We start from the raw sequence: 26,805 nt of genomic DNA, 5'->3' as shown, positions 1-26,805 counted from the left end.
GTGTCCAACTTCAGCTCAGGTCATGATCTCACGGTTCTAAATTCAACCCCACATGGGGCTCGCTGCTGTCAGTGAGGAGCCTGCTTTGGATCCTCTGTCCCCCTCTCTCCTTGCCCCAGCCCCCCATAGGTGAACATTTTAAAAATAAGGTAAAAAAAAAGAATAAAGACAACCCTCGATTACACATTCTATGAATTAACCAAGTTCTCAATTTGTTTCCTTCTCCTGTATATTGTCTAAACCTTTTTTCTTTTTTTTTTCTTTTTAATGTTTATTTATTTTCGAGAAAGAAAGAGAGAAACAGACAGACAGACAGAGCCTGAGCAGGGAAGGGGCAGAGAAAGAGGGAGACACAGAACCTGAAGCAGGCTCCAGGCTCTGAACTGTCAGCACAAAGCTGGACATGGGGCGTGAACTCACGAACCGCAAGATCATGACCTGAGCCGAAGTCGGATGCTCAACTGACTGAGCCACCCAGCGCCCCAAAATCTTTCTTTTTTCTGATGTTAAAAGGTTTGTAAGAGATGAGTGTGAATACGGTAAATGAAATTGAGTTTGTCAATAGGTTTCAATAACTAATTGAATGTTTGATAATCTATAGTTCATTATAGGCATTTAGGCATAGAATTCACTTGGCCAGCTCCTGTCACTGGGTAAGACATCCTTCTCCAATGCTAGTTTCTAAGAGTAAACTAATTTGCTTCAATTAGTTTAAAATTATCAAATAATAAATAACATAACAAGTTCCTCAACAGTCAAGATATATGCCCAGGCTCATTTCACATGTTCAAAGCTAGCTGCTGTGAATGCAAACAGTAATTATTATTACCAGTATTATAACAATAATCATAATAGTCCCTTATGTTTACAAAGTTCTTCATTGTTTTAAAACTAATCCATATTAATTTTCTTCTTTGAGCTACTCAGTATTCATATGAGGAATTATTCTTCAAGTAATACTGCCTCATTTTACAGATAAGACAATTCAGACCAAAAAAAGTTTAAGTGACTTGCCTCATGTCATAGGCATAGAGATAAAATTGCATGCAAGACAGACATAGTCCCTCCTTTGGCTAACCTCAATTTTAATGAGAAGCTAAAAGAAGTTGTGAGCAGTCTTAATATAGTTTTGAGCTAGAGCGGTACTAGTCCCAAGAACAATTCGAGGGGCAAAGAAAGACTTGGGGTCAAGGAGGTAGGTTGAGTCAGGGAAATTTTCCTGAAGTCTCATTTCAGACTTCACTATGTTGAATCTGAGAAGAATCTTAGTTTCTGCTCAGACTACCAAGTTGATTTTGGCCTCGATAGAGTAAAACTTTAAAGTCAGTATCTTGTAATTAATCCTAAGCCAATGTTTCTCACATTGTGGTTCCTGTACCAGCTACATCCGTTTACCTGGTGTGCTTGTTAAAAATAGAGTTGGGGAAACTTCTTGGGGTGGGATCCAAGAAAATTGCTACTTTAAGTATAACATCTTGGGGATTTTGAAGTCGAATAGCAAAATAAAGAAGATATTTTTGGGGAGCCAGCGCGCCTGCGCGTTGGGTGGCCTTTTCTTTCCCACGTTCAAGCGGCTGGGGGTTGGACTGCGGGTCTCTGCAGTGGAGGCAGCTCCAGAGCAGAGTAGGAACTGCGGCGGTGAGAGTCATGGCAGGACAAACGTTTAGAAAGTTTCTTCCCCTCTTTGACCAAGTTTTGGTTGAAAGGAGTGCAGCCGAAACTGTAACCAAAGGAGGCATTATGCTTCCAGAAAAATCTCAAGGACAAGTTTTGCAAGCAACTGTAGTAGCTGTTGGATCAGCTCTAAAGGAAAGGGTGGAGAGATTCAACCAGTCAGTGTGAAAGTTGGAGATAAAGTTCTTCTCCCAGAATATGGAGGCACCAAAGTAGTTCTAGATGACAAGGATTATTTATTTAGAGATGGTGACATTCTCGGAAAATATATAGACTGAAATAAATCATTATTGAAATGGCATGAAGTGAAGCTGCCCATTCCAGTGAAGTTGTGAAATCTCTCATCATGTAAATAATTTTCATGTCTCTCTTTTATAATAAACTCATGGTATCCAAACTAAAAAAAAAAAAAAAAAAAAGATATTTTTGGTAGGGACTCCAAATGGTTCCTGCTTCAATAAGGCCTCCCCCCCTTTTTCTTTTTTTTTTTTTTTTTTTTTGGTGAGGATATAGAAGAGTGCGTATTCAGGTATTTGGGGGAAATTGTACATTGCACAAGATATAGTTGGAATAAGAATACTACACTGCAGACTGTCGGGTGCCCTCACCCCTAACATGCAACTCACATGCAATGTGGTTGGCTTGGAATAGGTGCTTGATAAATGTTTATTGACCTGTTGATCAGACATAGGAATTTATAGCTTCCATGAGTTCTGAAAGTGTTTTCCCTCAGGATTCTGCTCCAATCTTCCAGTTTCCAGCCAACAAGCAACAGAGATGTGTGGATTTGGGGGAAAGACTGACTGAATTCAATCCCCTGATCATCAACAGTGGAAAGAACTAAATTCCTTACTAAAGAAGAAATAGAAATAATACTTATATCCCAGGGTTCGGGGGAGTCTTAAATGCCCTAACAAGTAGCTTTTATAAATAGGTATCAATGAAAATATTATAAGCGCTAATGCTTAGAACTATGCTTTACACCCTGATGTAAATGCATTCTATAAATACTCATTCAAAACCAGGCAGTACACTTATTCTAAGTACTACTTATTTTCTGTACTAGGTCCCCCTAACAGATTGCAACCCTGGAGCAATTACCAGCAAAAAAATGCAAGAATAAATGAACAAACGACAACCTGAGGACCCAGCATAGGGAGCATGGGCTGCAGCCTGGGGTGTTCGAGGAAGCCGGAAGGGGTTCAAGAGTGGTCTCTCCCCGCCCGGTTCCCGGCACGTGGTCCGCTCGGGCGGGAGCTTCGCGACAGTGGGGGAGGGGAGCGGCGTGGGACGACGCGGAGGGGGTCTAGCCGGCCAAGGCTACGGTTGGAGAGGCGCGACTGCGCAGGCTCCGGATAGGCGCAACCACCGTGCGAGGATCCTGAGGGGGGAGCGCTCAGCCGGCTCCACACTCCCTTTATCTACTTGTGGAGCGATGGCCTGACTTTTTTCTCGTTTCACGGTTGCATTTGGGGCCACCCTCTGCAAGTTATTCATCCTCAGCAGGCCTCTTATCTCAAGGCTGACAAGGATTCTTTTTCAAGTCGGGTCCCCCTTTCCCCCCCGTGAAGGCCACAGTGGACGCGTCCCATCTCCCCTCGGCCTCCGGAGGTGGTTTGGCTGCCCCCTCCCCCTCCCAGTGTCGCGAGTTGGCGCCGCTGCCACCCCCCGCTCCGCGCTCTCGGCCCCCTCGGCCGGGCGGTACCTAGTCCTCCCGGCGCCCCCTCCTCACCTCCCTTCGGCCGGCCCTTTCCCTCGGGACTGCCACCCCCACCTTCGCCCCAGCCCTTTTCTCTGGCCGCCGAGCCGCGGCAGCAGCAGCAGGAGGAGGAGCCGGAGCCCGGAGGCGGCGGTGGCCGGGGAGCCCATGGCGTACAGTCAGGGAGGCGGCAAGAAGAAAGTCTGCTACTACTACGATGGTGAGAGGCCTTGCCGATGGAAGGGTGGACGGGCAGGGCTGGGGAGCCGGGCCGGGAGTCGGGCCGGGCTCCGCGGCCGCCGAAGCGAGTGGGCGCCGGTGCTGAGGGGTGGGAAGGAGGAGGGACCGACGTCTGGCCGCATCTTAACCCATTCCCGACCCAGCGCCGTCAGTGGGAGCCCCTCCGCGGCGGGCCGCCCCCGCCGGCTCTGTGGCAAGAGCCAAGTGGACGCCCCCCTTCTCTCTCCTGCCGCTCTCCCTGCGGCTCTACGGTCCGCCGCCCTGCAGACGGCCGCCCCTGGGACGGGGTCGGCCTGCCCTGCCTTGGTGGAGGTGGCTAAGGGGATGGTGGTCTGCCTTCTCGCCTCTCCTGTCCGCCACTCAAGGGAGCAGAGGTGTAGGGGAACCCTGCTCCGGCCCCCGACCCCTCCCCCCGGGTCAAAATATCTACCCCGACCGGGACTTCACACAAAGCCCCGAGGCCGCGAGAGCCCCGCCCCCAGTCCCGTCCCTACCTCCCCGCCCCGTCGCTGCTCGCTCCCGCCCCGCCCCTGCCTTCCTCTCCCGCTCGGGCTGGCCGCCGTGTCTGCTCCTTTCTCCGCCGCCAGCTTCACCCCGGACCCCGCGACTGGGTCGCGGCTGGCGTGTAATTACTGAGGGTGGGGGCCCAGGTGCGCCCCGGGGCACACGCACTCCGCCTCTTCGCCGAGGCTCCATCCCTCTCCTTTGTTCGCCCGGTTCTCTGAGCGCCACTTTTTCCGGATTCAAACGAAAAGGCTTCACTTCCTCGATAAAGATTAGGGTTTTCGAGTTTGAGGTAGTTAGTCTTCGCGGGAAACACGACGGTGCTCGGGAAACGTGGAGCTGTTCCTGCTTACGTTCGTAGATCAGACTCCATGGGTCCTGGCTTGCCTCTGCGAGAGGCGGTTACCACCCACTTCTTTGTTGCTCTTTGTTCAATCAGGAAATACCCCCTGCTTTAGAGGTTTAGGAGAGAGTGCATTGGCATCTCGCTTGAGAAAGCGGTTACTAGGTGGTGGGAGTTTTGGTGTAGGAAAACTTTGAGGAGTAAGTGCGGAAGTCCTGAATAATCAGGTAAGCTTGAGCTTGCGGTATGGTAAAATACCAAAGTCAGACGCCTTAAATTTTAGTGGTTCTCTAACTTGAAGTTTGAGTAGAGACGTTACACAAAGACATTAGCAGTAAATCGTTTCTGGTGGATTATTTCCACAGAAGGATTTTGAACATTTAACAAAGCGAGGCTCAGTGACCCGCGAGTCCTGTTTGATCTGTTTGAAGCGGTACAGATCTTGGAAGTTTTTTCCTATAGTATGGTGTATCTATATTACAAAATGATAAAGAGGTGGAACCAGAACTTAGAGGTCTGGTTCCAAATGAATCTGATTTTAATTTGAAAATGGCCATACCATATTACTTCAGTTAGCAAAGATGAATCTTTCAATGCCTGACTATATAAAATGACCTCCTGTGTCATTTGTGGAGAAACTTAAAATCATAACAGAAGGAATCTAGATTGATATTTGATGGCTAGTACTAGTAAGGAGTTAACAGTTGTGTAAGAAAATATTTAGAGAGCATTGCACAGATATGTAACACAAATTCAAGTTATCCCATCCTGGAGGGGTAGAGATAGTGCATTTTAATTTTAATATGAGCTATATTTCTTAATGATAATTCTTCAAACACTCATGCATATTTTGAGCCACTGGCAAAACCCTTGCCCAGCATTTCATGATCAAATTGGAAAGTAAATAACCGTCTGTGTAAGTGAATTTTTAAAATGAAATTGTTTCCAAGGTTTAAAAAGTTGGGGAAACTAGTGCTAAGGCGCTTCCTGCAGCTGATAGTTGCTGTTGACAGTGATTGGCTCTGATGAAGCTGCTTATAACTTCCTGTCGTCAGACTTGAATTGTAGAACCAGGAGGTACACCGAAGCAGCAGTTTTAAGAACAGTTGTTTGTTTCTGGACCCATTTGTGGTGAACCTTTGCTGAGGGCAGGGTGCTTGGGCCTTGATAGGTAGAGTGGAAATATTCAAGTCTCATGAGTGTCACTTAACACTGTACTGTAGACCATTCGACTGCTTTACCTGTTGTGTAACTGAGTTTTTGGAAATCTAAGGCTCTTGCCTCATTTTCAGAATGGAATTTTTAGTTGCTTTCATTTGGAATATTCTTTGGGTTTTTGTCAGGGAAGAGGGCTAATAAAATGTTTTGGAGAAACTATTAAGTTGGTTGGGTATCATTATGCTAATTATTAGGACATAATCGTATATATACTAAGCTTTGAACAATTAGTTCCAAAACCTTACATTTTCATTATCCCCCCCCCAAATCCTATTTTGTCGGCTTATAAAGGTAGTGGTAATTTATTCTTTTTCTAATTGTGAGGAAAGAGAAAGGCAAAGCAGCTTCTGGACCAAAGAATGGGGAGACTTGAAGCTATACAACATGGACTGGATTGAAACTAAAAGTCTGCTAGCCTAAATTAGCTGCTTGTAACATGTTGGTAAAGAAAGTAGAAGACAGGTATGAAGCAGCTTCTATAACCATAGGAATCCTACCTTTAGGCTTAGAGGGACCGTTAGGCACACACACTCTTAGCAACATAGAATATATCTGGAGAGTGAAAGATTTCTTAAAGACATGTATTTTTCTCTGTATGCTTTATGGTGTGCAGTATTACACCCTTCAGAAGACTGGAATGGCGGCTCCAGGTGAACTGTCAGGTATTGATGATGAGGTATCTTTAAACCTTTACAGAAACTACAGCAGTTGACCCATGCCTCCCAAGTTTCCAAAAACTCCCTTCTAAATCTTGGTCATCTTGTGTGTACTGCAAGATTATCAGTACTATGTAAAACGACATAGCTAGTCGCCGAGTTCCCTTCTGACTTTAAAATGATGTGATTTCTGTACTTAAATATAATTAGCAAACCAAGCTTTATTTATTTATTTACTTATTTATTTATTTACTTTATTTTACTTTTTTAAAGTTTATTTATCTTGAGAGAGCACGGAAGCTGGAGTGGGACAGAGGGAAGGAGAAGGAGAATCCCAAGAGGGGTCCATTCAACAGAGCTGGTGTGGGCTGGATCATGACCTAAGCCAAATCAAAAGTCCGACACCTGACCAACTGAGCCAACCAGCGCCCCCCAACGCATTTCATAACACTTCATCTAGAAACGTTAAATGTGCTTTTTGAACCAAACTTTAGGCCAGTGACATTTAGTGCCTCTTTTACAATGTATATGATATAAATGGGTTGTATATATACATAATTTACATAATTGTATGTGTATTGCTCTGTGCTCTATTTTTTCGTCTTGATAGTGTGCATCAGAATTTTTGGAGACAAGTGGCTCAGTAAAAGCACACACCACTACACAAAGATAGAATATGAAAGTTATCAAGATTGCTCCGCCCAGTATACTCCTAAGGATTCTATTTGGCAGCCAACTATTGACAGATTTTCTTAGACTTATATTTGTAATAGTGGTGCCAAAGCCTTTTGTTAGATAGATAGATAGCTTTTGATAAAACTGCATGGGTTCTTAGCCATCGTAGATATATTATCCATAAAAATAGGTAATTATTTTTCCTAAAATAGATAATCAAATTAGAGTGCCGAATGAATTACAGCAGCAATTCATAAATACCAGTAGTCCTAATTGCACATCATTATTTAAACATAGTACACTGTAATGCTTAAATAAAACCATTTTTCTTATGTTTGGGTCCTCTTCCCCCAGCCATTCTATACTACTCATTTCCTTAAAATTTCACCTTATAAGGAGACACTTCCCTAATTACCTTAATCCTCATTATTGCTTTTCTCCCTATTGTCCTGTGATGCTGTTTCTATCACCTAAATTTTGTCCACCTTACTGAGTATAAGCTTCTGAGGACAGTCGTGTCTGTTTTGCTTATGTCCATGTATTCACCATCTAAATAAAAATTAAAGGTTTTTTGAATTATGATGAATAAATGATTAGTACCTCATTTTTATAGAGAGAGTTCTTTCATATAAGTTCTCTTTGCTTCCTAAAACCACTCTGACTTACAGGCAGGTAAATTGAGTGGCGTTTTGTGTATATTACATATGACAATAGATTCGTATCACTGTTTGACCCAGTCTACCCCTTAGCCTTTACCACATTTGTCCAAGAAGATGTCAATACCGGGTACCTAAAAGATTTGGGTACTTGATGGTTTGTGATTCTAATGGGCTTTCCATACCTTAAATAAGGGTAAGGTATCTTTTGGTTATGCAAGAGTGGAACTCCTTACACAGCTACAAAAAAACAGGAGGGGAGTTCCTCTGTTCCCAAAAATATATATATTAGTAAATATTTTTCTTAACAAAAACTTGCAACTGCTTCTGTTGATAAATATTTAAGGAAATAGTTGGGATTGGTAATCTCTTAGAGAATGATAATAGCATCGAAATATGAATGAGATCAGATTTAAAAGTTTAAGAAGGATATTTGTACTGGTTAATAAGTCCTCTTCCTCTCTTTTTCCATAACAATTGACTTATACTTGTTCATGAAAGCCCAAAGCAGTATCAGATGGGTTTAATATTTGTGTGCCAGGTAGACAGATCATTTAAATCCAAAGATGGAAATAAAAACTGTATACTAAATAGTGCAAGTGTGGGCCTTTTGGAGTACTCACAAAGAAGGCCTGAGGAAGAGAATGGGCCAGTTTTCAAAGAGTTTCTACTTTGGATTCTCTGTCTCCCCTGCTTGAGCTGTCTCTCTCTGTCTCTCAAAAATAAATAAAAAACATAAAAAAGTTTCTTTTGGGGGCACCTGGGTTGCTTAGTCGGTTGAGTATCTGACTTCAGCTCAGGTCATTATTTACTGGCTTGTGGGTTTGTACCCCCCCCCCCCCCCCCCCCCCAGGCTCTGTGCTGACAGCTCAGAGCCTGGAGCCTGCTTCCGATTCTGTGTCTCCCTCTCTCTCAGCCCTTCCTTGATCATTCTCTGTCCCTCTTTAAAAAATAAACATTAGGGGCTCCTGGGTGGCTCAGTCGGTTGAGCGTCCAACTTCAGGTCATGATCTCACAGTTCATGGGTTCAAGCCCTGCGTCGGCCTCTGTGCTGACAGCTCAGAGCCTGGAGCCTGCCTCCAATTCTATATGTCCCTCTCCCTCTGCCCCTCCCCTGCTCATGATCTGTCTCTGTCTCTCAAAAATAAAAAAATGAATGTTAAAAAAATTAAAAATCAACAAACATTTAAAAAAATTAGAACAAAAGAGAGTTTTCCTATGTAAGACATTGCAAACTACAAAGTTTAAGTACTCAGGATTTGGCACACAAAACAAAAGGAAGATGTAGGGGAGCCAGGGGATGGCAAGGCAAGGTAGTAAAGGGCCAGACCACACAAGACTTTGTACTAAGAGATTTTAACTTCGTTCAGGGAAATAGAAAACCACTGAAGGTTCTTAAATAGAACTAAGTGGAGAAATGATGGTAAAGAGTGATGAATGGAAGACTGAAAGCAAGAATTTGATGTATGTTGGTCCACATAAAATACAGTGGTTGTGGCTGACAAATGGACACATTTAAGAACAGTTTTGAGAGTAAAAAGAACTTGTTAGTGGATTGGAAATAGAGCTGGAGCTGGTTAATGGTGATACAGAATAAGGGATCATTCCTAAGTTTCTATCTAGATGGAACAGGTTATGTGACTCATTCCTAAGAGAAGATTTAGGACAGCACTCTTGTTCACTGACTTTTCCAAGCACCTAGAATAGTGCCTGGCACGTGGTAGTCTCTTGATTTTTTTAAATGAATGAATGAACTTGAGAAACTCCTGATATTTAAAGGTTGGTGGAGGAGTGGCTATGGGGTAAGAGTAAAGTCCAAGAGAACAGTATTATGGAAGCCAGTGGCCAGTTTGTTAAAGACAATGGACTAAGTAGTACGTGGAAGATGAAAATAATACTGTAGCTTTTTCTTATTTTGTTTTTTTGTTTGTTTGTTTTCGTTTTTGTTTTTTCAGGTTAATTGTTGTAGTCAGCTTATCTTTAGGGGTAAAGATACATTTCACAGTCTTAAAATGCAAAAGTGTTTGAAAATGGGGAAAAATTTTGTAACTCATTTGGAATCAAAAGCTTTATCTGAATTAATATTTATAATCTTTATTCTTCATATTGTGAATATTTACATACTTCTGCAAAAATACTAATGTTTGATTATAGGCTGCTGTGTAGATCCCAGGATACCGCATAATATATAACAGATGTAATAACAACATTTATAAAGCCTGAAAAAAAAATCTAAAATACATCTAGTCTCAAGTACTTTAGGGGAGAGAATGTAGATGTTAGTACCCATTTCATTCTGATAGTTTCTTTTGAAGAGTTGAACAGTGCTAAAATTTTATGAAACTAATTCTTTTTGATGATTTCTTCATGTTGACGATAAAATTTATTGTGTTCAGGGAACCACCTTGAGCTAATTTTTCTCATGTTTGCTTCGTTGGTAAAGCATTTTTATGTATTTTGATGAAAATCAAGATAACATTTAAAATGTCCAAGAAAGGACATTTTATGTTTATTGAAAAGTGGATGGCTACAAAGCAACCTTGAGAGAATTTTGAGATATGGGATTTAACCAAAAAGAAGTAGGAGATGGTTCTTTTATTAAAACTACCTTATGTTTTGGGAGAATTCTTGGTAAACCAAGTAACACCTCTCGTTGGCTTGATTGCTCTTGTGGACATATGTCATTTAGGTAGGGCACATATTTTTGATGGGTCTGGGACCCCTAAATTGTAGCAGAGAAAACTTATTGAAAGCTATGTATGTTCATACAAAATTGGAAGACCCTATTTGTAAAAAAAAAGTGATGGATTAGATAGGTAGTTTCTTAATTTGTTTTCTTGAAGTTAGCAAAGACCCTAAGTAAGCCTTTATTAAAATATTTGTGTCTCATTATATCCTTTTCTTGCCAGGCTTTCCTCTACCATTTCTTTCTAGCGACTCTAAGTGTTATTGCTCTCCTAGTAGCTGCTGCTTACGATTGTCTGCCTTGCTCTGCCCGTGTTTGAATCTAGATTACTTTGGCAATATTACCCGACTCAGCTGCATCTCACATTTCTTCACTATAGGAACAAGGGTGATCATATCTACATCATAGGATTAATTGAGAAGATCAACAGATAGTACATGTGAAGTGCTTAGAATAGTACCTCCTAGTAAGCACTCAATAAATGTTAATTGATGTTATCTTTTTTTCCCCAAAGATATTTGCTTAGAAATTGCTACTGTAGTCACCCTTCTGTAGGTTATTGGCATCTTTCGTATTATTAGATTATTGGTGACTTTCCATTGGACTTTGAGTATATCTGTAACTAGAGTTATTTGATCTTAAATTAAAATAGGTGATAGAGACATTTCCTTTAAGTAAATCTTACATATAGGCGTTTGGAAGTTCTGTGAAAACTAGTTTCTTTATTCTTATTCTCCTGGTCTCTCTTGGTAGTGATAACTTAGAAGTAACCTCCCTTGCATTAATTTGGGTATGTGATGCTTTGCGATTCTAGTGGGCTTTCCATACCTTAAGAATTTGTTGAGACCAAGTTGATTTCAAGGAAATATGGTGCCGGATGTAGAGCTGAGCTTCGTAGCATGACCTTGTAAAGGTAGTTTATTTCATACATAGGTTCTGAATTGTGATATATATGTATGTATCTTTATATGTATGTATATAGGTATGTATACATATACACATACACAGGAATGTAACATTCCCCAGAGCCTTGCTTAGCTACTTGTCTGTATTGTCTTAGCTTTGTTATTGGCTCTTGTTTTAAGAAAGGTGGCTTTCCCTTTAAATGACTGTGTATATGTTGTTTTCAGAAGAGAGTTTGTGTTGAAAATGAGTTAGTGTTATAATACCAGCGAAATCAAGCAGTAGTAGTATTTGGAAATAGATATGTTATGAAATAGGCCTGCTGTAAAAAGGGAATAATTCATCCTGGACTATTATCAAATATATGGAAGAGAGAAACAGAAGTTTTTGAGTTCTCAGTCTCCATTAAACCAAAAAAAGGTATGTATTTAGGCAGGAATTTGGAAGGTTTTTTTTTTTTGATCCTGAAGATAGGGAGAGAAATGGTACTCTTTGTCCCTAGCTTTTATATAATTTCATGTTGAAATGATTAACTTCAAGCCATTAAAATCAGCTTGACTATCCTAACAAAATTTTGGAATTATTGGGGCGCCTGGGTGACTCAGTCGGTTAAGCCTCCTACTTCGGCTCAGGTCAGATCTTACGTTTGTGGGTTCAAGCCCCGTGTCAGGCTCTGTGCTGACGGCTAGCTCAGAGCCTGGAGCCTGCTTCCGGTTCTATGTCACCTTCTCTCTCTGCCCCTTCCCCTCTCATGCTCTGTCTCTGTATCAAAAATAAATAAAACATTAAAAAAAAATTTTTTTTTAATTTTGGAATTATTTATTTAAAGACTAGAATTAATACTCAAATAATTTTTAATTTAATACAGGCTGTTGCAAAAAGTGCTTGTTACATTAGAAACAGTACATTTTTTAGAGGTTTCCTTAGTATTTTTATTATAAAACTGCTATAAAAGAATTGATTTCATTGAAATTTGGTAGATAAAAATCTGGTTTTGGTGTTATCTGCTCATTTTAAAATAAACCTTATATATAAGTTTTAAAACATTGGTATATATGATGTCATGGAAAGATAGGCCGGCAGTCACAACTTTTAATCATTAAGAATGACACAAAATATCCTTACTACCTTAAAAAAATGTCATGAGTATGTCTTATCAGAGCAAAACTTTACAATCTAAATTTCATTTACCAAAAATTTCTCTTACAGACTGTGTTAAGGATGTGTGGAATGTTTTAATCCACATAATATTAACTGTAAAGGATTTCTAGAATGCCAGTAAATATTCAGGAAGTAGTATTTGAGGTAAAATCTTTAAATAATAACAGTGAAACTCAGTGTACTTACCTTAGGCATCTGAATTTGCCAGTGAATATGAATAGTAACTATCAATTTAAATAACAAACCACTTTAGTAAGTCATTACAGAGTATTTTATTTGGACTAATCCTAAATAAATGGTAAACTAAAAATCAGAAAGCGTGTTTGCCTTCATCTGTAAATAAGTGTAATCTATATTAATGGAGTTATCAAATGTAAACGTGTACATAGTATCTTGGTTTTCAAATATAATTTGAAAGTTGAAAATTCAAAGTCATTTAAGGTTTATTTAGGTGGTAAATGCCTACTAATGATAAATAAATTTAGATTGTGAAGATTCTCTTGTTCATAGTGTTCAGTATGTCTTTTTTCTATCTTAGGTGATATTGGAAATTATTATTATGGACAGGGTCATCCCATGAAACCTCATAGGATCCGCATGACCCACAACTTGCTGTTAAATTATGGCTTATATAGAAAAATGGAAATCTATGTGAGTAAACCTTTTGGTAAATCTTCAGCAGTGATTTTTCTTTTTTAATCTACTACTCTGAAACTTTATTACCCTTTGGAGGACATTTAACAGATGAAAAGATCTGGAAAAAAACAGAAACTCCTCTTTTTGTTTTATTCTTCAGAGAAAACTGAAAGTGTAAGAAATGTAGCCTCTCTTTTTTCTGCTCCTCCACAATTTTTAAAAAGTTTTCCCTACCCCACCTTTTCACATTCTGGAGAACAACTCAGTTTAGCATACTAAATGTTTTTGTTACAGTAGTGGTTGACCTGGCTATGCTGCTGAAGAGTTGACCAGGGATTATTACAAAAGAATTATATAGAAAATTCTAGAAAATTGGCATGGAATGGTATGTTAGGGGGCATGCAGAATATAAATAACATTTAAGATACAGCTGCCTTAAATGGTTTTGCACTGATGGGAATATATATAAACAAATGCAAGACAATTCTTGCCTATTTGGGGAGAAAAAAGGACATGAAGCAGTTACCAATGTTGGATATATATATATAATTTTTCTGAAATATAAACATTTGTTAGAGGAGAGGATTGGATACGACTTTCTGGCAACCTGAGAGAAGTGTGTCATGAATAAAATTGAACTCTTGGGAACAAGTATAATTAGGATAGGCAAAGGAAAGGAAGAGAGACCCTGAACAAAGACTTAAAATTGAGAATGAGTCTCATTCTCACTGGATATAGAGTAGGTTTTTGATAGAAGGTTTATGATGAAAAATTAGAGAAAGTGTTTCTGAACATAGATTTGATCAATGTTGAGCCAAAGGAGTGATTAATTTATAGTTGGCGGCAGACCTGTTTAATGCTTTTAAAGGAGTAGGTATTAGCTTCAGAATTGATACAGTTTCCTAAAAATACAGGTGTATAAATTTGGACTGCCTTTGAAATTTATTTTGTTCTGGTCAACGTAGTTCTTTTAGAGGACGGTTAGGGGAAATTGTATATTTTGTGTTTGATGACTCTGATATAACCCATTGTAATTCCACAATTCTGATATTTGTTTTCTTCACAGAGGCCCCATAAAGCCACTGCCGAGGAAATGACAAAATACCACAGTGATGAGTATATCAAATTTCTACGTTCTATAAGACCAGATAATATGTCTGAGTATAGTAAGCAGATGCAGAGATGTACGTTTCTATGCTAAAAGTACATATTAGTATTGATAAGGATAAATGAGTATTCTTAGAAGCTTGTAATTAGAGTTATCCAAATCTAGGTATTCTGCCTGATCGAAATATTATTTTAACTATTGGTTTGAAAAGCCAATGTAAAAATATGCAAGCTACTTTGAAAAAAAAAACTCTACTTGAAGCCTGTTGATTTGCCAGATTGCCAAAGAGCTGTTTGGATGTTCCCCTTCTCTTTGTTTTGGTTAACATTGGGGAGAAAGGATATTGGTAGGCAGACCTTGCTCCCCTGCTGTTTAAAAAAAGTGATTATACTTTGATTGCTCTTAACCTGGCATATATATCTTTTATTTTCTATTTGTGTGCTTTAATCTGGATTGTAATATACAATCTGTTCCTTCCCATTGTTGGTGACACTTTTGATTTTATTCTATGAAGCATTTTATAGATAAAAAGTATTTTATTAGTGATTGGTTGGCTTGAAAGTATAATGCAAAGTGTCATCCTAAAATAATTGCAGCGTTTTTATTGATAGACTTTAGTGATGATTTTTTAAAGAACAATTTTGATAACTAAAATTAAGTGTAGTTGCTAGACATCTCGTACATTTATAGAACTTTGTATACATTTCTACTATAGACCATTTATTCATTAAAATTTTGTAATGTTAATAGAACATATTATTTATACCTGTTTTTTGATGGTGATTCAGGCTTATGATTAAAAGTCATGAGTAGATGGACAGATGAATTAACAGGATTGATTTAATCCATGACACTGAATTATATTATGATTATGATTATACTTGAGCAGTAAGAAACTAAAATTCATTCATTATGGTGTTAAATTAAGATTGTACAAAGCTATGTAAAATAATTACCCTGATTTCTGAAGAAGTTCTAATTTAAGAGGTGGGGAGAGACTTGAGAATGGGTCATATACATATATGTCCCTTTTATCCTGTCTGTACTAAGGGACTAGAATTGCAGTATGTCATATATCTTTATGTGTTGTTTCCTGGTCCTTTATATACCCCTTTCTTCTATACCCTGGCTGTTATGAACTTAGTTAATTCTTCTCCTTTAAGATGGGGTAGGCAACTAACTACTTTATCTTTTTAATACTCACTAAAATATAGTTCAACGTTATGGATAGTCTGCATGTAAGGAGTTGTAGAGAAAGTAAATTATAAAGGAATAAAGCTCCTTACATTTTTTAGAATCTTGATTAATTTACTGTGTATTTGAGGAGAAATGCCTAAATTTAAGTCCATGTTTTAATTTAATATGTTTTATATTTTGATTGCTATTGATTGTTTTGGTAATAGAGATGTTCTAGAAATAATCCTGGTAAGATTTGGTGGCAGTGTTTCACATATAATGCTTTAATTACCTTGGATAAAATGATAAAGTATATTTTTAAATAGCAAACTTTAGATTTCTACCAAGATGTGTGTTTTGTGGATTATATCAAATAAAGTTTTTATAAGAAAGGCTTTCATTAGTTCATAGAAGGGGTTGTAACTGAAATCCATCTTTCACAGTTAATGTTGGAGAGGATTGTCCAGTGTTTGATGGCCTCTTTGAGTTTTGTCAGCTCTCAACTGGTGGCTCAGTTGGTAAGTGTCCTGATTCAGATTTAAAAATTGGCTTAGGGTCACCTGGGTGGCTCAGTTGGTCAAGCATCTAAATCTTGGTTTTAGCTCAGGTAAAGATCTCACAGTTCGTGGGGTTCAAGCCCTGCGTCAAACTCTCTCTCTGCTGGCATCACAGAGCCTGCTTGGGATCCTCTCTGTCCTTTCTCCCCTTCACCTACTCATTCTCTCTCTGTCTCTCAAAATTAAATAAAGTTTTTAAAAAATGACAATATGTATCTTTTGAGTTATTTGTTTAGAGCAAAAGTTTTAAAGGTAGTGGATTTTAGTAATAACCAAAGTAGTCTGTATGTTTATAGTAGAGTACAGTTGTCTTTAATAACCCCCTTCTTTGGGGCACCAGGCTGACTCATTGGGTAGAGCATGTGACTCTGGATCTGGGAATCACAAATTCAAGCCCCACATTGGGCATAGCGCTTACTTTGAGAAAAAAATAAATAAAAGTAGTTATTTCTTTCGTTAAAAATCAGTCAATCCCCATGTTTTATGGTCATGATGACTTGAACTTTTTAGTTTCTTAACTTCTGTTATATTTTTACTTAGAGATTTCTCTCCACATCTCTCTAGTTGCCCCTTTCCATTTATACCTTTATTTAATCAGATCATAGCTATAGAATAATATTTAAGGAAAAACTGCTGTTAGTGCCCTAGACAAAGATCCTTTTCTTTTTGTAATTTTAAACTCTTTTATATATGACACTTTTTCATATAGGACTTTTGTCTAGTTCTACAATTTTTTTTTTATTTTAAACACTTTGAAAATCTACCCTGTCTTATTTTTCAGCTGGGGCTGTGAAGTTAAACCGACAACAAACTGATATGGCTGTTAACTGGGCTGGAGGACTACATCATGCTAAGAAATCAGAAGCCTCAGGATTCTGTTATGTTAATGATATTGTACTTGCCATCCTTGAGTTACTAAAGTAAGTTTATCCATTTGTGTGGATATTTTTCTTATGAAAAAGGTTTAAAACAATATGAATCTTTGACTTTAAAAAACATCAAGTAAATGGTAGTTAAAAGTAGTTCAGTGGTGACTAGTGTATGGATTCGTTACAAATCATTGTACAAATACAGTACATTTTCCCATTCCTTGGATTAGTGAGAATGGGAAATGCGTATATATGTCTAAAACTCCCATTAAATATCCTTTTAAAAAATACTAGAAATAGTGTAGAAGTTTAGATTTGGGTTACAGTTTCAACTAATGAGAAATGACATGATACCGAAGTTTGTGTTCTAACATTTGGTAAGTTTTAACTTTTGAAGGCAAAAATTTGAAGCCTTGTATTAAATGAAATTTGTTTTTTGAATGAGTCTAGCTAATTGCATGGCTTCCACATTGAATGGAGCTTTGTTCTCTACCAATGGATACAATTATCTCTATATTAGTAAAGCAGTTCGTTTTAAAGTTACCCTTGACTGTAGTTTGAGAATGATAGCTATAGAGGAGATACTTAAGAATTTGGAAATTTATAGTGTTTTTTTTTAACTATTATCATTTATAACATGTCTTAGATTCCACTTGAGATTGTAGTGAATTAGTTTTTTCTCAATATTGAAGATGTTCTTGTCTATAGTTGATTCCGTGCATACTGTTCATAGAAGCTAATTTTTCAGTCATTTAAAGTTTGGAATTGACTCCTCACATAAACAACTAAAATGTTTCAGCAAGGTTATTGAGAGCCAAGGAAAACCACTTGAAATTATTTGCCTTGGTTTTTAATTCACTATTGATGTTGGTTCTTGTGTCCTCAACTCTTGCAACAGTTCTTGCCCGCATGGTTATATTCTTAAACATGTTTCATTTAATTCCTCTAGACATATTTCTTTAACTGATATGATCAGACATTTAATTAATTGACAGCTGATAAGCCACTTATAAACCCCTTACAAATTTACTTTGCTCACAGCTTATTATTTTTGTGAAGAAATTCTGCTATGTTGAGACATTCTACTTTTATTTCATAACTTTGCTGAATAGTGCTTTCCTGTGAGTTGAGACTATTCTTAAGAGTGCTTAATTTGGGGCACCTGGGTGGCTCAGTCAGTTAAGCGTCTGACTTCGGCTCAGGTCATGATCTTGCGGTTCATGGGTTGGAGCCCCGCGTCAGGCCCCGTGCTGACAGCCCAGAGCCTGGAGCCTGTTTTCGAATTCTGTGCCTCCCTCTCTCTCTGCCCCTATCCTGTTCATGCTCTCTCTCTGTCTCTCAAAAATAAATAAATGTAAAAAAAATTTTTTTTAAAGTGCTTAATTTGATAATGTCAATTTACATTATTTTAACATAGCTATGGTATGATTATATAATAAATACAGTGCTCTGCCATTGAAGTCAGTAACAGATAATCCTCAGGTTACGCCAAAAAGGGATGACATTCAAAGTTCACTCTCCTTTTCTCTTGTTTTGACAAGGGTGCATACTAGTAATAAGATGTGATGACACACATGGCTCGTGGAATGCATTCAGGTTATAATTGCATTGCTGCAGTTTGTGGTGTTCCAAGAAGTTCTGTGAAGAGACAAGAGTACTTGATGTGGTTTTTGTCACAACTACTTACTCTGCAGTTGAAGCACAAAAGAAACCATAGACCATATGTAAACAAAGAAGCCATGCTTTAGTAGCACTTTATTTATGGACATTGAAATTTGAACTTCACTGAATTGTCACATAACCTGAAATATTCCTGTTTTAACTTTATTTTCATCCATTTAAAAATGTAAAAATTATCCTTATATCAAGGCTTTACGAAAAGACCATTGGCCAAATTTGGGCTATGAACCATAGATTGCCAGTCACTGTTGTATAACCCTGAAAATTTATTGGAGAGTGGTTTTTTTTTGTTTTTTCTTGTTTTTTTTTTTCCACGGTAACAGACATTAAGGGATTTTATTCTATCATCCCAAAGCAGATTTTCTCCTCTGATTCCAAACACTTTCATTCCTCTTCTTACAATGCTTTTATCAGGGAAGTTTCACTTATATGAAAAGTGAACAAAAGACAATCATAAATTCACCAACTTTAGAAAAGTGTAGGTATTTCTAGGCAAAGGCAAATGCAAAGGACCTGTGGCAATAGAGAGCATTTTCAATTTTTCCTAACACCATGCAAAAAACACTAACAGGAAATGACAGGGAAAACAATTTAGTAGGAATCACAGTGTCTTAAACAATCTGTTTTCAATAATAGGCTTTGAAGGGAAGTTCTTTATCCTAAACATAGGTATTTAAGGGGTGCCTGGGTGTCTCAGTCCGTTAAGCGCCCGACTTCGGCTCAGGTCATGGTCTCCCAGTTCATGAGTTCGAGCCTCACATCAGGCTCTGCGCCGACCGCTCAGAGCCTGGAACCTGCTTCGCATTCTGTGTCTCCCTCTCCCCCACTCACACTGTCTCTCTCTTCAAAAATAAATGTAAAGAAAAAAAAAAACCAGCTATTTAAGACTCAATACAATTAGGAATACTCAACTGAGCTTAAATGCAATAATAGATAACCTTTTACCTATTTTTAAAATTCCTTTTCCTTAGCAATTCAGAGGGAGTATTTTCAACCTATTAAATATTTTAGAAGTATTACCTGGCAGTTCCTAATCAACTGAGCATATTCTGTTGTACAATAAACCACTTCACATCTTTTAGCAAGAGAAAAACCCCATCATATAATTTTTAATATTTATTTCTGAGAGACAGAATGCAAGTAGGAGAGGGGCAGAGAGAGAGGGAGACATGGAACCTGAAGCAGGCTCCAGGCTGAGCTGTCAGCACAGAGCCTGATGCAGGACTCAAACTCAGGGACTCCAAGATCATGGCCTGAGCCAAAGTCGGACACCCAACCAACTGAGTCACCCTGGCACCTCCAAACCCACGAAACTGGAATAAAGAAATCATCCAATGAATTTAGACACAATTAAAGTTTGCTTTAAATATTTCTTTGGGGGAGAGGACACCACACTGCTACTCAATTAAACATGAAAACATTTACAGTCTTGAGGTCTTTTATTTCTTTTTACATATATCATGCCATGAATTCATAGGGAATGGGCTCCAGCAGCTCAGGCTCCTTTCCATTGGTTCTCACAAAGCGTGCTTCCCTGGGTGGGGCAGGCTGGCGCTTCAGTTGGACCCAAGTGCCCTTCTCCTTGGCTTCCTCCTTCTTCTGGTCATTTTCCTTCGCGCGCTTCAGGAAGCTATCTCGGCTCTTTGAGTGCTTAATATGCTCCATACGGACATTAATTCTCTTAGCAAGAATCTTTCCCTTGACTTGCTTGTTCACGACAATGCCCACAGCGTGCCGGGTGACGTTGTACACTCTCCCGGTCTTGCCCTGATAACACTTGTGGGGCATCCCTTTCTGAACAGTGCCCATTCCCTTCATGTCCACAATATCACCTTTCTTGTAGATTCGCATGTACGTTGCCAAAGGAACGACCCCATGTTTCCTAAAAGGCCTAGAGAACATGTAGCGAGTACCTCTCCTCTTTCCCTTTGTGTTGGTCATCTTGGCGAATTAACTGGAAGATGGCGGTTCCGGCCGAAAAGCTGGAGAGTGGTTTTAAAGTAACAATTCTAAGTACAGTGTAATCTGCAGTTGTTAATGTATAGAAACACATACTGTGTTTTTAAAACCTGTTGAATAGGACATTTCACAGGGAGAGTGAATACATTTTCTTGCCGAGATTGGGACTAAAGAAAGGATTTAATGTTCTGAGGCTCAAAACTTGTAACTTCAGACATATGACTGGTCTCTTAAGCTGGAAGTAAAGTAAGAAAGGGGATTAAACATTCTGGAATGCAAGAGCTCAAAACTAGGTTTTCTGAGTCCATGGTGGTTCTTCCCCATCTTAAAACCTTTTGAAAATGTATGGCTTTGTTTTCAGGTATCATCAAAGAGTCTTATATATTGATATTGATATCCATCATGGTGATGGTGTTGAAGAAGCTTTTTATACCACAGATCGTGTGATGACGGTATCATTCCATAAATACGGGGAATACTTTCCTGGAACAGGAGATTTGAGGGTAAGACTGAATTTGGTCTGAATAAATATTAGGAGAACTGAGGAAGCTAATAATTATGTATCTAAACTAATAGTGTCCTTGAGTCATTAATTTGAAACTTGTATGCAGAACCAAATCATTTTTTTGAGTGTTATCTAACATTTGCTAGAATTCACTTTTGTTGAATATACAAAAATTTAGTGAAAACTGAGAGGACTGTCTTTTGCTGGGTCATTTTATTTGATTAAATAATTATTTTTTAATATCCCTGAAGCACTAAGCAGTCTTCTTGATGTTTATTTGAATCTTCAAAACCTTTGATTGTGAAGATTAGTGGAAGAAAATAAATCGTTTTTTAGATTCTTGTATTTTTTTTATGGTTAGTCTTGATTTAATAGCTCTGATTTTAATCTCTTCCTTAGGCTTCTGAAATTTGTAGTATGTACCATTTAGGGAAAGAATACCATAGCTTATCCTGCCTGCCTGTTAAATTAAGTGCTATTGTTTCTGTTATTTCTGTTATCTTCTTCCATTTGGTGCTCTTGAATGAATATAAAAACCACTGGTCAAATCTTATTTCTACAAAGTTCCTGAAGTTTTTTTCCTCTTTGCACTAGTTTTTCTTGAACCAAACTACATGCATGTTGAAATTTATTTAAAAATTTAAAATCGCTGTTTTTAATTCAGCCTGGATTACGTGGGAAATTTGTCTTAGCATGGCATTCAGCATTAGTTCTAAGTTGTTTTATTAAGATTATTTTTTATATCTGTGATATGTAGTTTATTTTAGCAACCAGAAGTTTGAATATGGGTCTTATTTTCAAATATGTGAGTTTTCTTTATTTGACCACACGGTGGTGCTCTTTCAGTAAAAGTTGTGGTGAAATCTTTCTTTACTTATAAATAGAACATCAGTGATTTATTTGGGTTTAAATTATGTGGCTTTTACAATTGCAAATTTACATTTTCAGTTCCTTCCCTGTTAGCTCCTTTAGTGCCTTTCTTTACTTGGTCTTAACTTACATACTAGTGATTTTCAAAGTATGACCTTAAACTAGCAGTATTAGCATCTCCTGGGGTATTGTCAGGCCTCAGAAACTCAGATTCTGTGCACTAAAGTTTGAGAACTACTGCTCTAAATCACTAGAATTCCTTTGTCTACAACCATTGCACCCAGTGGATATTCAGCAAAAGCCTTTCTAATTTTAAGTTAAAAAAAAATTAAAGTCTCTTTTCAGTATAATCCTAATCTCAAATAGCAAAAGGCAGCATGTGTTTTAATTTCGATGGTATTCTTAGGATTGTTTGAAGTTGGTGGAAAATACTTGAGAATGAATGTTTTTAAAGGAATTTAGGATGACTTTGAATATCTTCACTCACTTAAGATTTTACATGCACTTTATGAAATATCCTCATAATATTTTCCCTTTGGTTATTATAAAAGGTGTTTTCAAAATTTTGTAAGGAAATCAAGATTAGTCATTATACATATAGTTATATTTGGAGTTACATAAAACTTGGTGCATCTTTGGATGTTAATTTGATAAACATTCCCTTTTGTACCTGACAATTTATTCTAAATTATAAAAGACCACTACGTTGAGCTTCGATCATTGTTCAGACTGTTTGCATTTATTAGATAAGGAGCATAAGTCAAAGAAAAAAGGGATGGTAAAGTAGTAGTTGAGTAAGAAATGGAAGAGATCAATCCTGGGGCTACAAGGGAGCGGCTCTGAGTTGCCCGACTTTGGCTGGAGTGAGAAATGCTGACCAACTTCTATATTCTGAAATCTTAGTGTCAAAGGACATTCCAGGAGTTTGGTTTTTAATGCAGGAGTTTAGAAATTTACTGCTTTAGTTTATCCACATCTGTATGGTTTGCATTTGGATATATATAAGCATTTAAATTTCTTCAAAGAAAAATTTGTTTGGGAGGATATATGTAATCCCACTTCCTTGTCATCATGGCAGGTTGGCTCATAATAACTTATTGAAGAGAAAAATTCTACTTTTAAAATTTTTATTCATTTTTTTTAATGTTTGTTTATTATTGAGAGACAGAGAGAGACATAGCACGAGCATGCAAGGGGCAGAGAGAGGGGAGGTCACAGAATCCGAAGCAGGCTCCAGGCTCTGAGCTGTCAGCACAGAGCCCGATGCCAGGGCTTGAACTCCCAAACCACAAGATCATGACCTGAGTCAAAGTCGGACAGTTAACCAGCTAAGCCACCCAGGCACCCCAAACTATGCTTTTTTAAAATGAATCAACCTCAGATTATTATATGAGAGATAAGGGAAGCACTTGTGTACAAGTGTTAGTAATCCTAAGGATTCAGATATATTGAATCATAATTTAAAACACCTGAGTATCAGTCGCCCCCAATCCTTTGGTGTGGCAGTTAAAGAACTGTTTTGTAGCAGTTTTTATACTGTACCATTTCTTCGAGGAACATATGTGGGTGTGTACACGCAGAGGTACATTTATATACATGCATCTATGTGTGCATTATTTATACAAATAAAGAAGTGTATGTTGTGGGTGTGTGTATATATTAAGTGTCTACATTCCTGAACCCAGCTCTTTGATTCTCTTGCTTCATTTGGGAAGGTTTAAGTTTCTCTTGCTTCATTTGGGAAGGTATTAATGCCAAGAGTGGTATTTATTCAACAAGTAGAAACAAAATTTATTTCAAGCACAATTAAAGAGCAGATATTGGTGCTTTAATCTGCAGTTGTCAAAACATCAGGAAAATCAGGGCTTATCTTTCATCATAAACTACCACCAGATGATGATCACAAGAAGGATTCTGCATTATAGAGACAATTGTTCTGCAGGGTTTTTGGGCTCAGAATATTTATTTTCTATAGCTTTAGCCATAATGTTGTCTTATATATTTTGTTGATGATCAATTTCTTGGTCTCATGTAATGTTGCCTTTAATTATTTGTGTTCAATTTCTGTTCTCCCCAAAATAACCATTTCGGATTAATTGGAATTCATTCTTTTCTGCTTAATAATGCAACCCATTAATATTGGAATATGTACTTATTCTGTATTATTTCCTTTCTTAACCTAAAGTATGAATTCAGAATTGGATATTGTTACCTGGTTTGACAATCTTGTAAAGAAACATTTTAATAAACATGTCAAATATTTTCACTGAAATTCTCTAAGCTGTTTAATTATATATTTTAGGATATTGGTGCTGGAAAAGGCAAATACTATGCTGTCAATTTTCCAATGAGAGATGGTATAGATGATGAGTCCTATGGGCAGATATTTAAGCCTGTAAGTATTATTACTATTTTCAAAATAAAAATGGAGAGGTACCTGGCTGGCACAGTTAGTAGGGCATATGACTCTTGATCTTGGAGTTACGAGTTAGAGTCCCATGAGAAGATTATTTAAAAAATAAAATCAAAATGGAATTTTAAAATATTTTTAGAGATACTAACTTTTGTTATCTTGTACACAGATTATCTCAAAAGTGATGGAAATGTATCAGCCCAGTGCTGTGGTGCTCCAGTGTGGGGCTGACTCTCTTTCAGGTGACAGACTTGGTTGCTTCAATCTGACCGTCAAAGGTAAGCATGAATGGGTGATAGGCCCAGGAAAATGTTTGGTTTTTTTCCCCAAGCACGTCCCATAATAGTTGTCATTGTAATTTTTACACAGAACCACGTGCTTTGCATTTTTCATGGGTTTTGTTGAATATATGTATGCATTAACTATAGTCTTGTTTCAGTAAATTAGGTTTTATTTTGTTGATGCATTCATACATAAATACTTCTATAAAGCTTCTTGCAGTCCCAACCGAAGCAGCCACTTTCAGTGTTTTTGGTTCCTCCCTTTGGTGTTTATCTTTTTTTTTTTTTTTTTTTAATTTATGTATTTTTGGGAAAGGAGGGTGCATATGCGTGCAAAGGGGAGGTGCAGGGAGTGAGGGAGAAGGAGGAGCCCAAGCAGGCTCCGTGCCCCCAGCACAGAGCCCCAATGGGGGCTCTTTCCCAGGAACTGCAAGATCCTGACCTGAACCGAGGTTAAGAGTCAGACTCTTAACCGACTGAGCCACCCAGGCACCCCTTGTGTTTATCTTTCTAGAAACAGAACATGCAAATTTTGTTACTTTCTATTTTAGCTTTGCATTTGCACTCCCTATCATGGAAGAAGAGACTTAGCTCTTTTTCACCACTTTGTCCCCAACACATGCACACGCCCTTACAGTCAGTGTCTTCGTTTTTACAATTTAAGTCTAGTATTTCTACCAGAATTTTGGTTGTGGCATTATCTGTTTACAGTGTCATTAACATTGAAGCACTTCTCAGGTTTTTTTGCATAACTTGTTTTTCTGCCCAATTTTTCCATTACTTGAGCTTTCTCTTTACTCATTACTAAACTGCCAGTGTCTTAAATAGCTTCAAATGTTCAGGTGTATCAAGTATCCCATCATTTTTACCTTCTAGGCTTCTGATCTGTTCCTGTTTAGATGAGTATCCCCATTGATACGGTAGAACCAAGAGCTCTTTGCTTCTCTTTTGTATGCCTCCCTCCCCCATTGCTCTTTCCTCTGTCTTCCCCTTCATTTTTGTCTTTTTGGTGGCACACATTCTCAAGTAGCTTTCTGAGAAAAAATGTGGGAGATTAGGAGTACCACACCAGAAATTTAAATTTGATCAAGTGCTGAAATTAATTTGCAGTAGAAGTTCAGACCAAAGTAAAAGTTCACCCTCGTAGAATGAACTTCTAGAATATAAGAATAAACCTGAAATTTTATTTAATTTGTTTTTAAAATTTGTTATATGGGGATCAATAATGACTATTGTACGTGATCTTGTAGTTGTTTTCCTTTTGAACTGTTAGGTGCTGTTCTGCTTTGAATTCCAAGAATTCTCAAATAGAATGGAATTCAATAACTGAATCCACATATTAAAGGCTATTTTATTTAATATTTTGCTTCTATACCAGTTACCATTAGAATTATAGTATAATCTATTCTGCTTTTATTAGGTTGAACCATACAAACTTGATTGCCCCTTTTCTTGGTAGGTCAACAGTGGCCAAATAGTAGTTCCATATGTTGGACTTAGAGAGTTGATAACCATATGTTGGCCTCAAATAGACATGATCTTCCCAAAATGATCTACCTGATATTAGTACAAAATGGGTATTAACCGACCATTTTCCTGTCTTAGCTCTTTGAAGATGCTTTAATGCTTTCATACTGAAAAGTAATAGCTTTCTTAATGATAAACTATAGTGTTTTACATTAGTAAGTGTACATTTCAACTGACTGTTATAATTTTCCTGGTAAAGCATAAGGATATTTGCAATCCCAAATCTTAAACTTGATTCTAAGCTTTCTCCATTGCCAGCTTGTTCAAATTGTCCATCTCCTTTCTACCCTTTTTTATGTTGTTACTATTGTGATCTCTGCCATTCATTTTTATCTTATTACAAGAACCACTCGTTTTTCTAGTAGTGATAATAGAAATTAGGTTATGAATCATATGGTGCAACTATTTAAGAATATTAATGAGAAACGTTCACAGTATACAATTACATGAAAAAAATAATTAAACCTTATTAACTCAGAAGGGATTGTAGGGAAATACTTAAGGAGCACCTGGTGGTTCAATTGGTTAAGCATCCATCTTGACCCTTAATTTCAGCTCAGATAATGATCTCATGGTTTGTGGGATCAAGCCCCATGTCAGGTTCAGTACTGACAGTATGGATTCAGCTGAAGTCGTCTCCTCCTCCTCCTCCTCCTCCTCCTTCTCCCTCTCTCTCTCTCCCCCCTCCCCTCTCTCTTCCCCCTCTTCTCCTCTCCTCACTCTCTTCCCTCTCCTCCTCTCCTCACTCTCCTCCTCTCCTCACTCTCTTCCCTCTCCTCCTCCCCCCTCCTCCTCCTCCCCCTCCTCCT

The 26,805-nt window shown here is 38.0% G+C and overlaps 1 protein-coding gene and 2 pseudogenes across 1 annotated transcript in view; 2 read left to right on the top strand and 1 right to left on the bottom strand.

The window, feature by feature from the left end:
- Window positions 1–1,647: 1,647 nt before the first annotated feature.
- On the top strand, window positions 1,648–2,071 carry LOC115297062 (annotated as a pseudogene).
- Window positions 2,072–3,396: 1,325 nt separating this feature from the next.
- The window catches only part of HDAC2 (histone deacetylase 2), a 30,347-nt gene continuing 6,938 nt past the window's right edge, over window positions 3,397–26,805 (top strand). The window contains exons 1-8 of the mRNA XM_029945531.1: window positions 3,397–3,593; window positions 12,954–13,066; window positions 14,118–14,235; window positions 15,779–15,853; window positions 16,674–16,812; window positions 20,762–20,903; window positions 24,078–24,170; window positions 24,358–24,466. Of these exons, the coding sequence (XP_029801391.1) occupies window positions 3,542–3,593; window positions 12,954–13,066; window positions 14,118–14,235; window positions 15,779–15,853; window positions 16,674–16,812; window positions 20,762–20,903; window positions 24,078–24,170; window positions 24,358–24,466 (841 nt within the window). The 5' untranslated portion in view covers window positions 3,397–3,541. The remainder of the gene's footprint in view (window positions 3,594–12,953; window positions 13,067–14,117; window positions 14,236–15,778; window positions 15,854–16,673; window positions 16,813–20,761; window positions 20,904–24,077; window positions 24,171–24,357; window positions 24,467–26,805) is intronic.
- LOC115297060 lies at window positions 19,862–20,417 on the bottom strand (annotated as a pseudogene).

The sequence above is a fragment of the Suricata suricatta genome, chromosome 7 (genome assembly GCF_006229205.1).
Source record: "Suricata suricatta isolate VVHF042 chromosome 7, meerkat_22Aug2017_6uvM2_HiC, whole genome shotgun sequence".
Classification (NCBI taxonomy): Eukaryota; Metazoa; Chordata; class Mammalia; order Carnivora; family Herpestidae; genus Suricata; species Suricata suricatta.
Note: the sequence above shows the minus strand (reverse complement) of the source record. Positions and strands in the feature narration are given on the sequence as shown.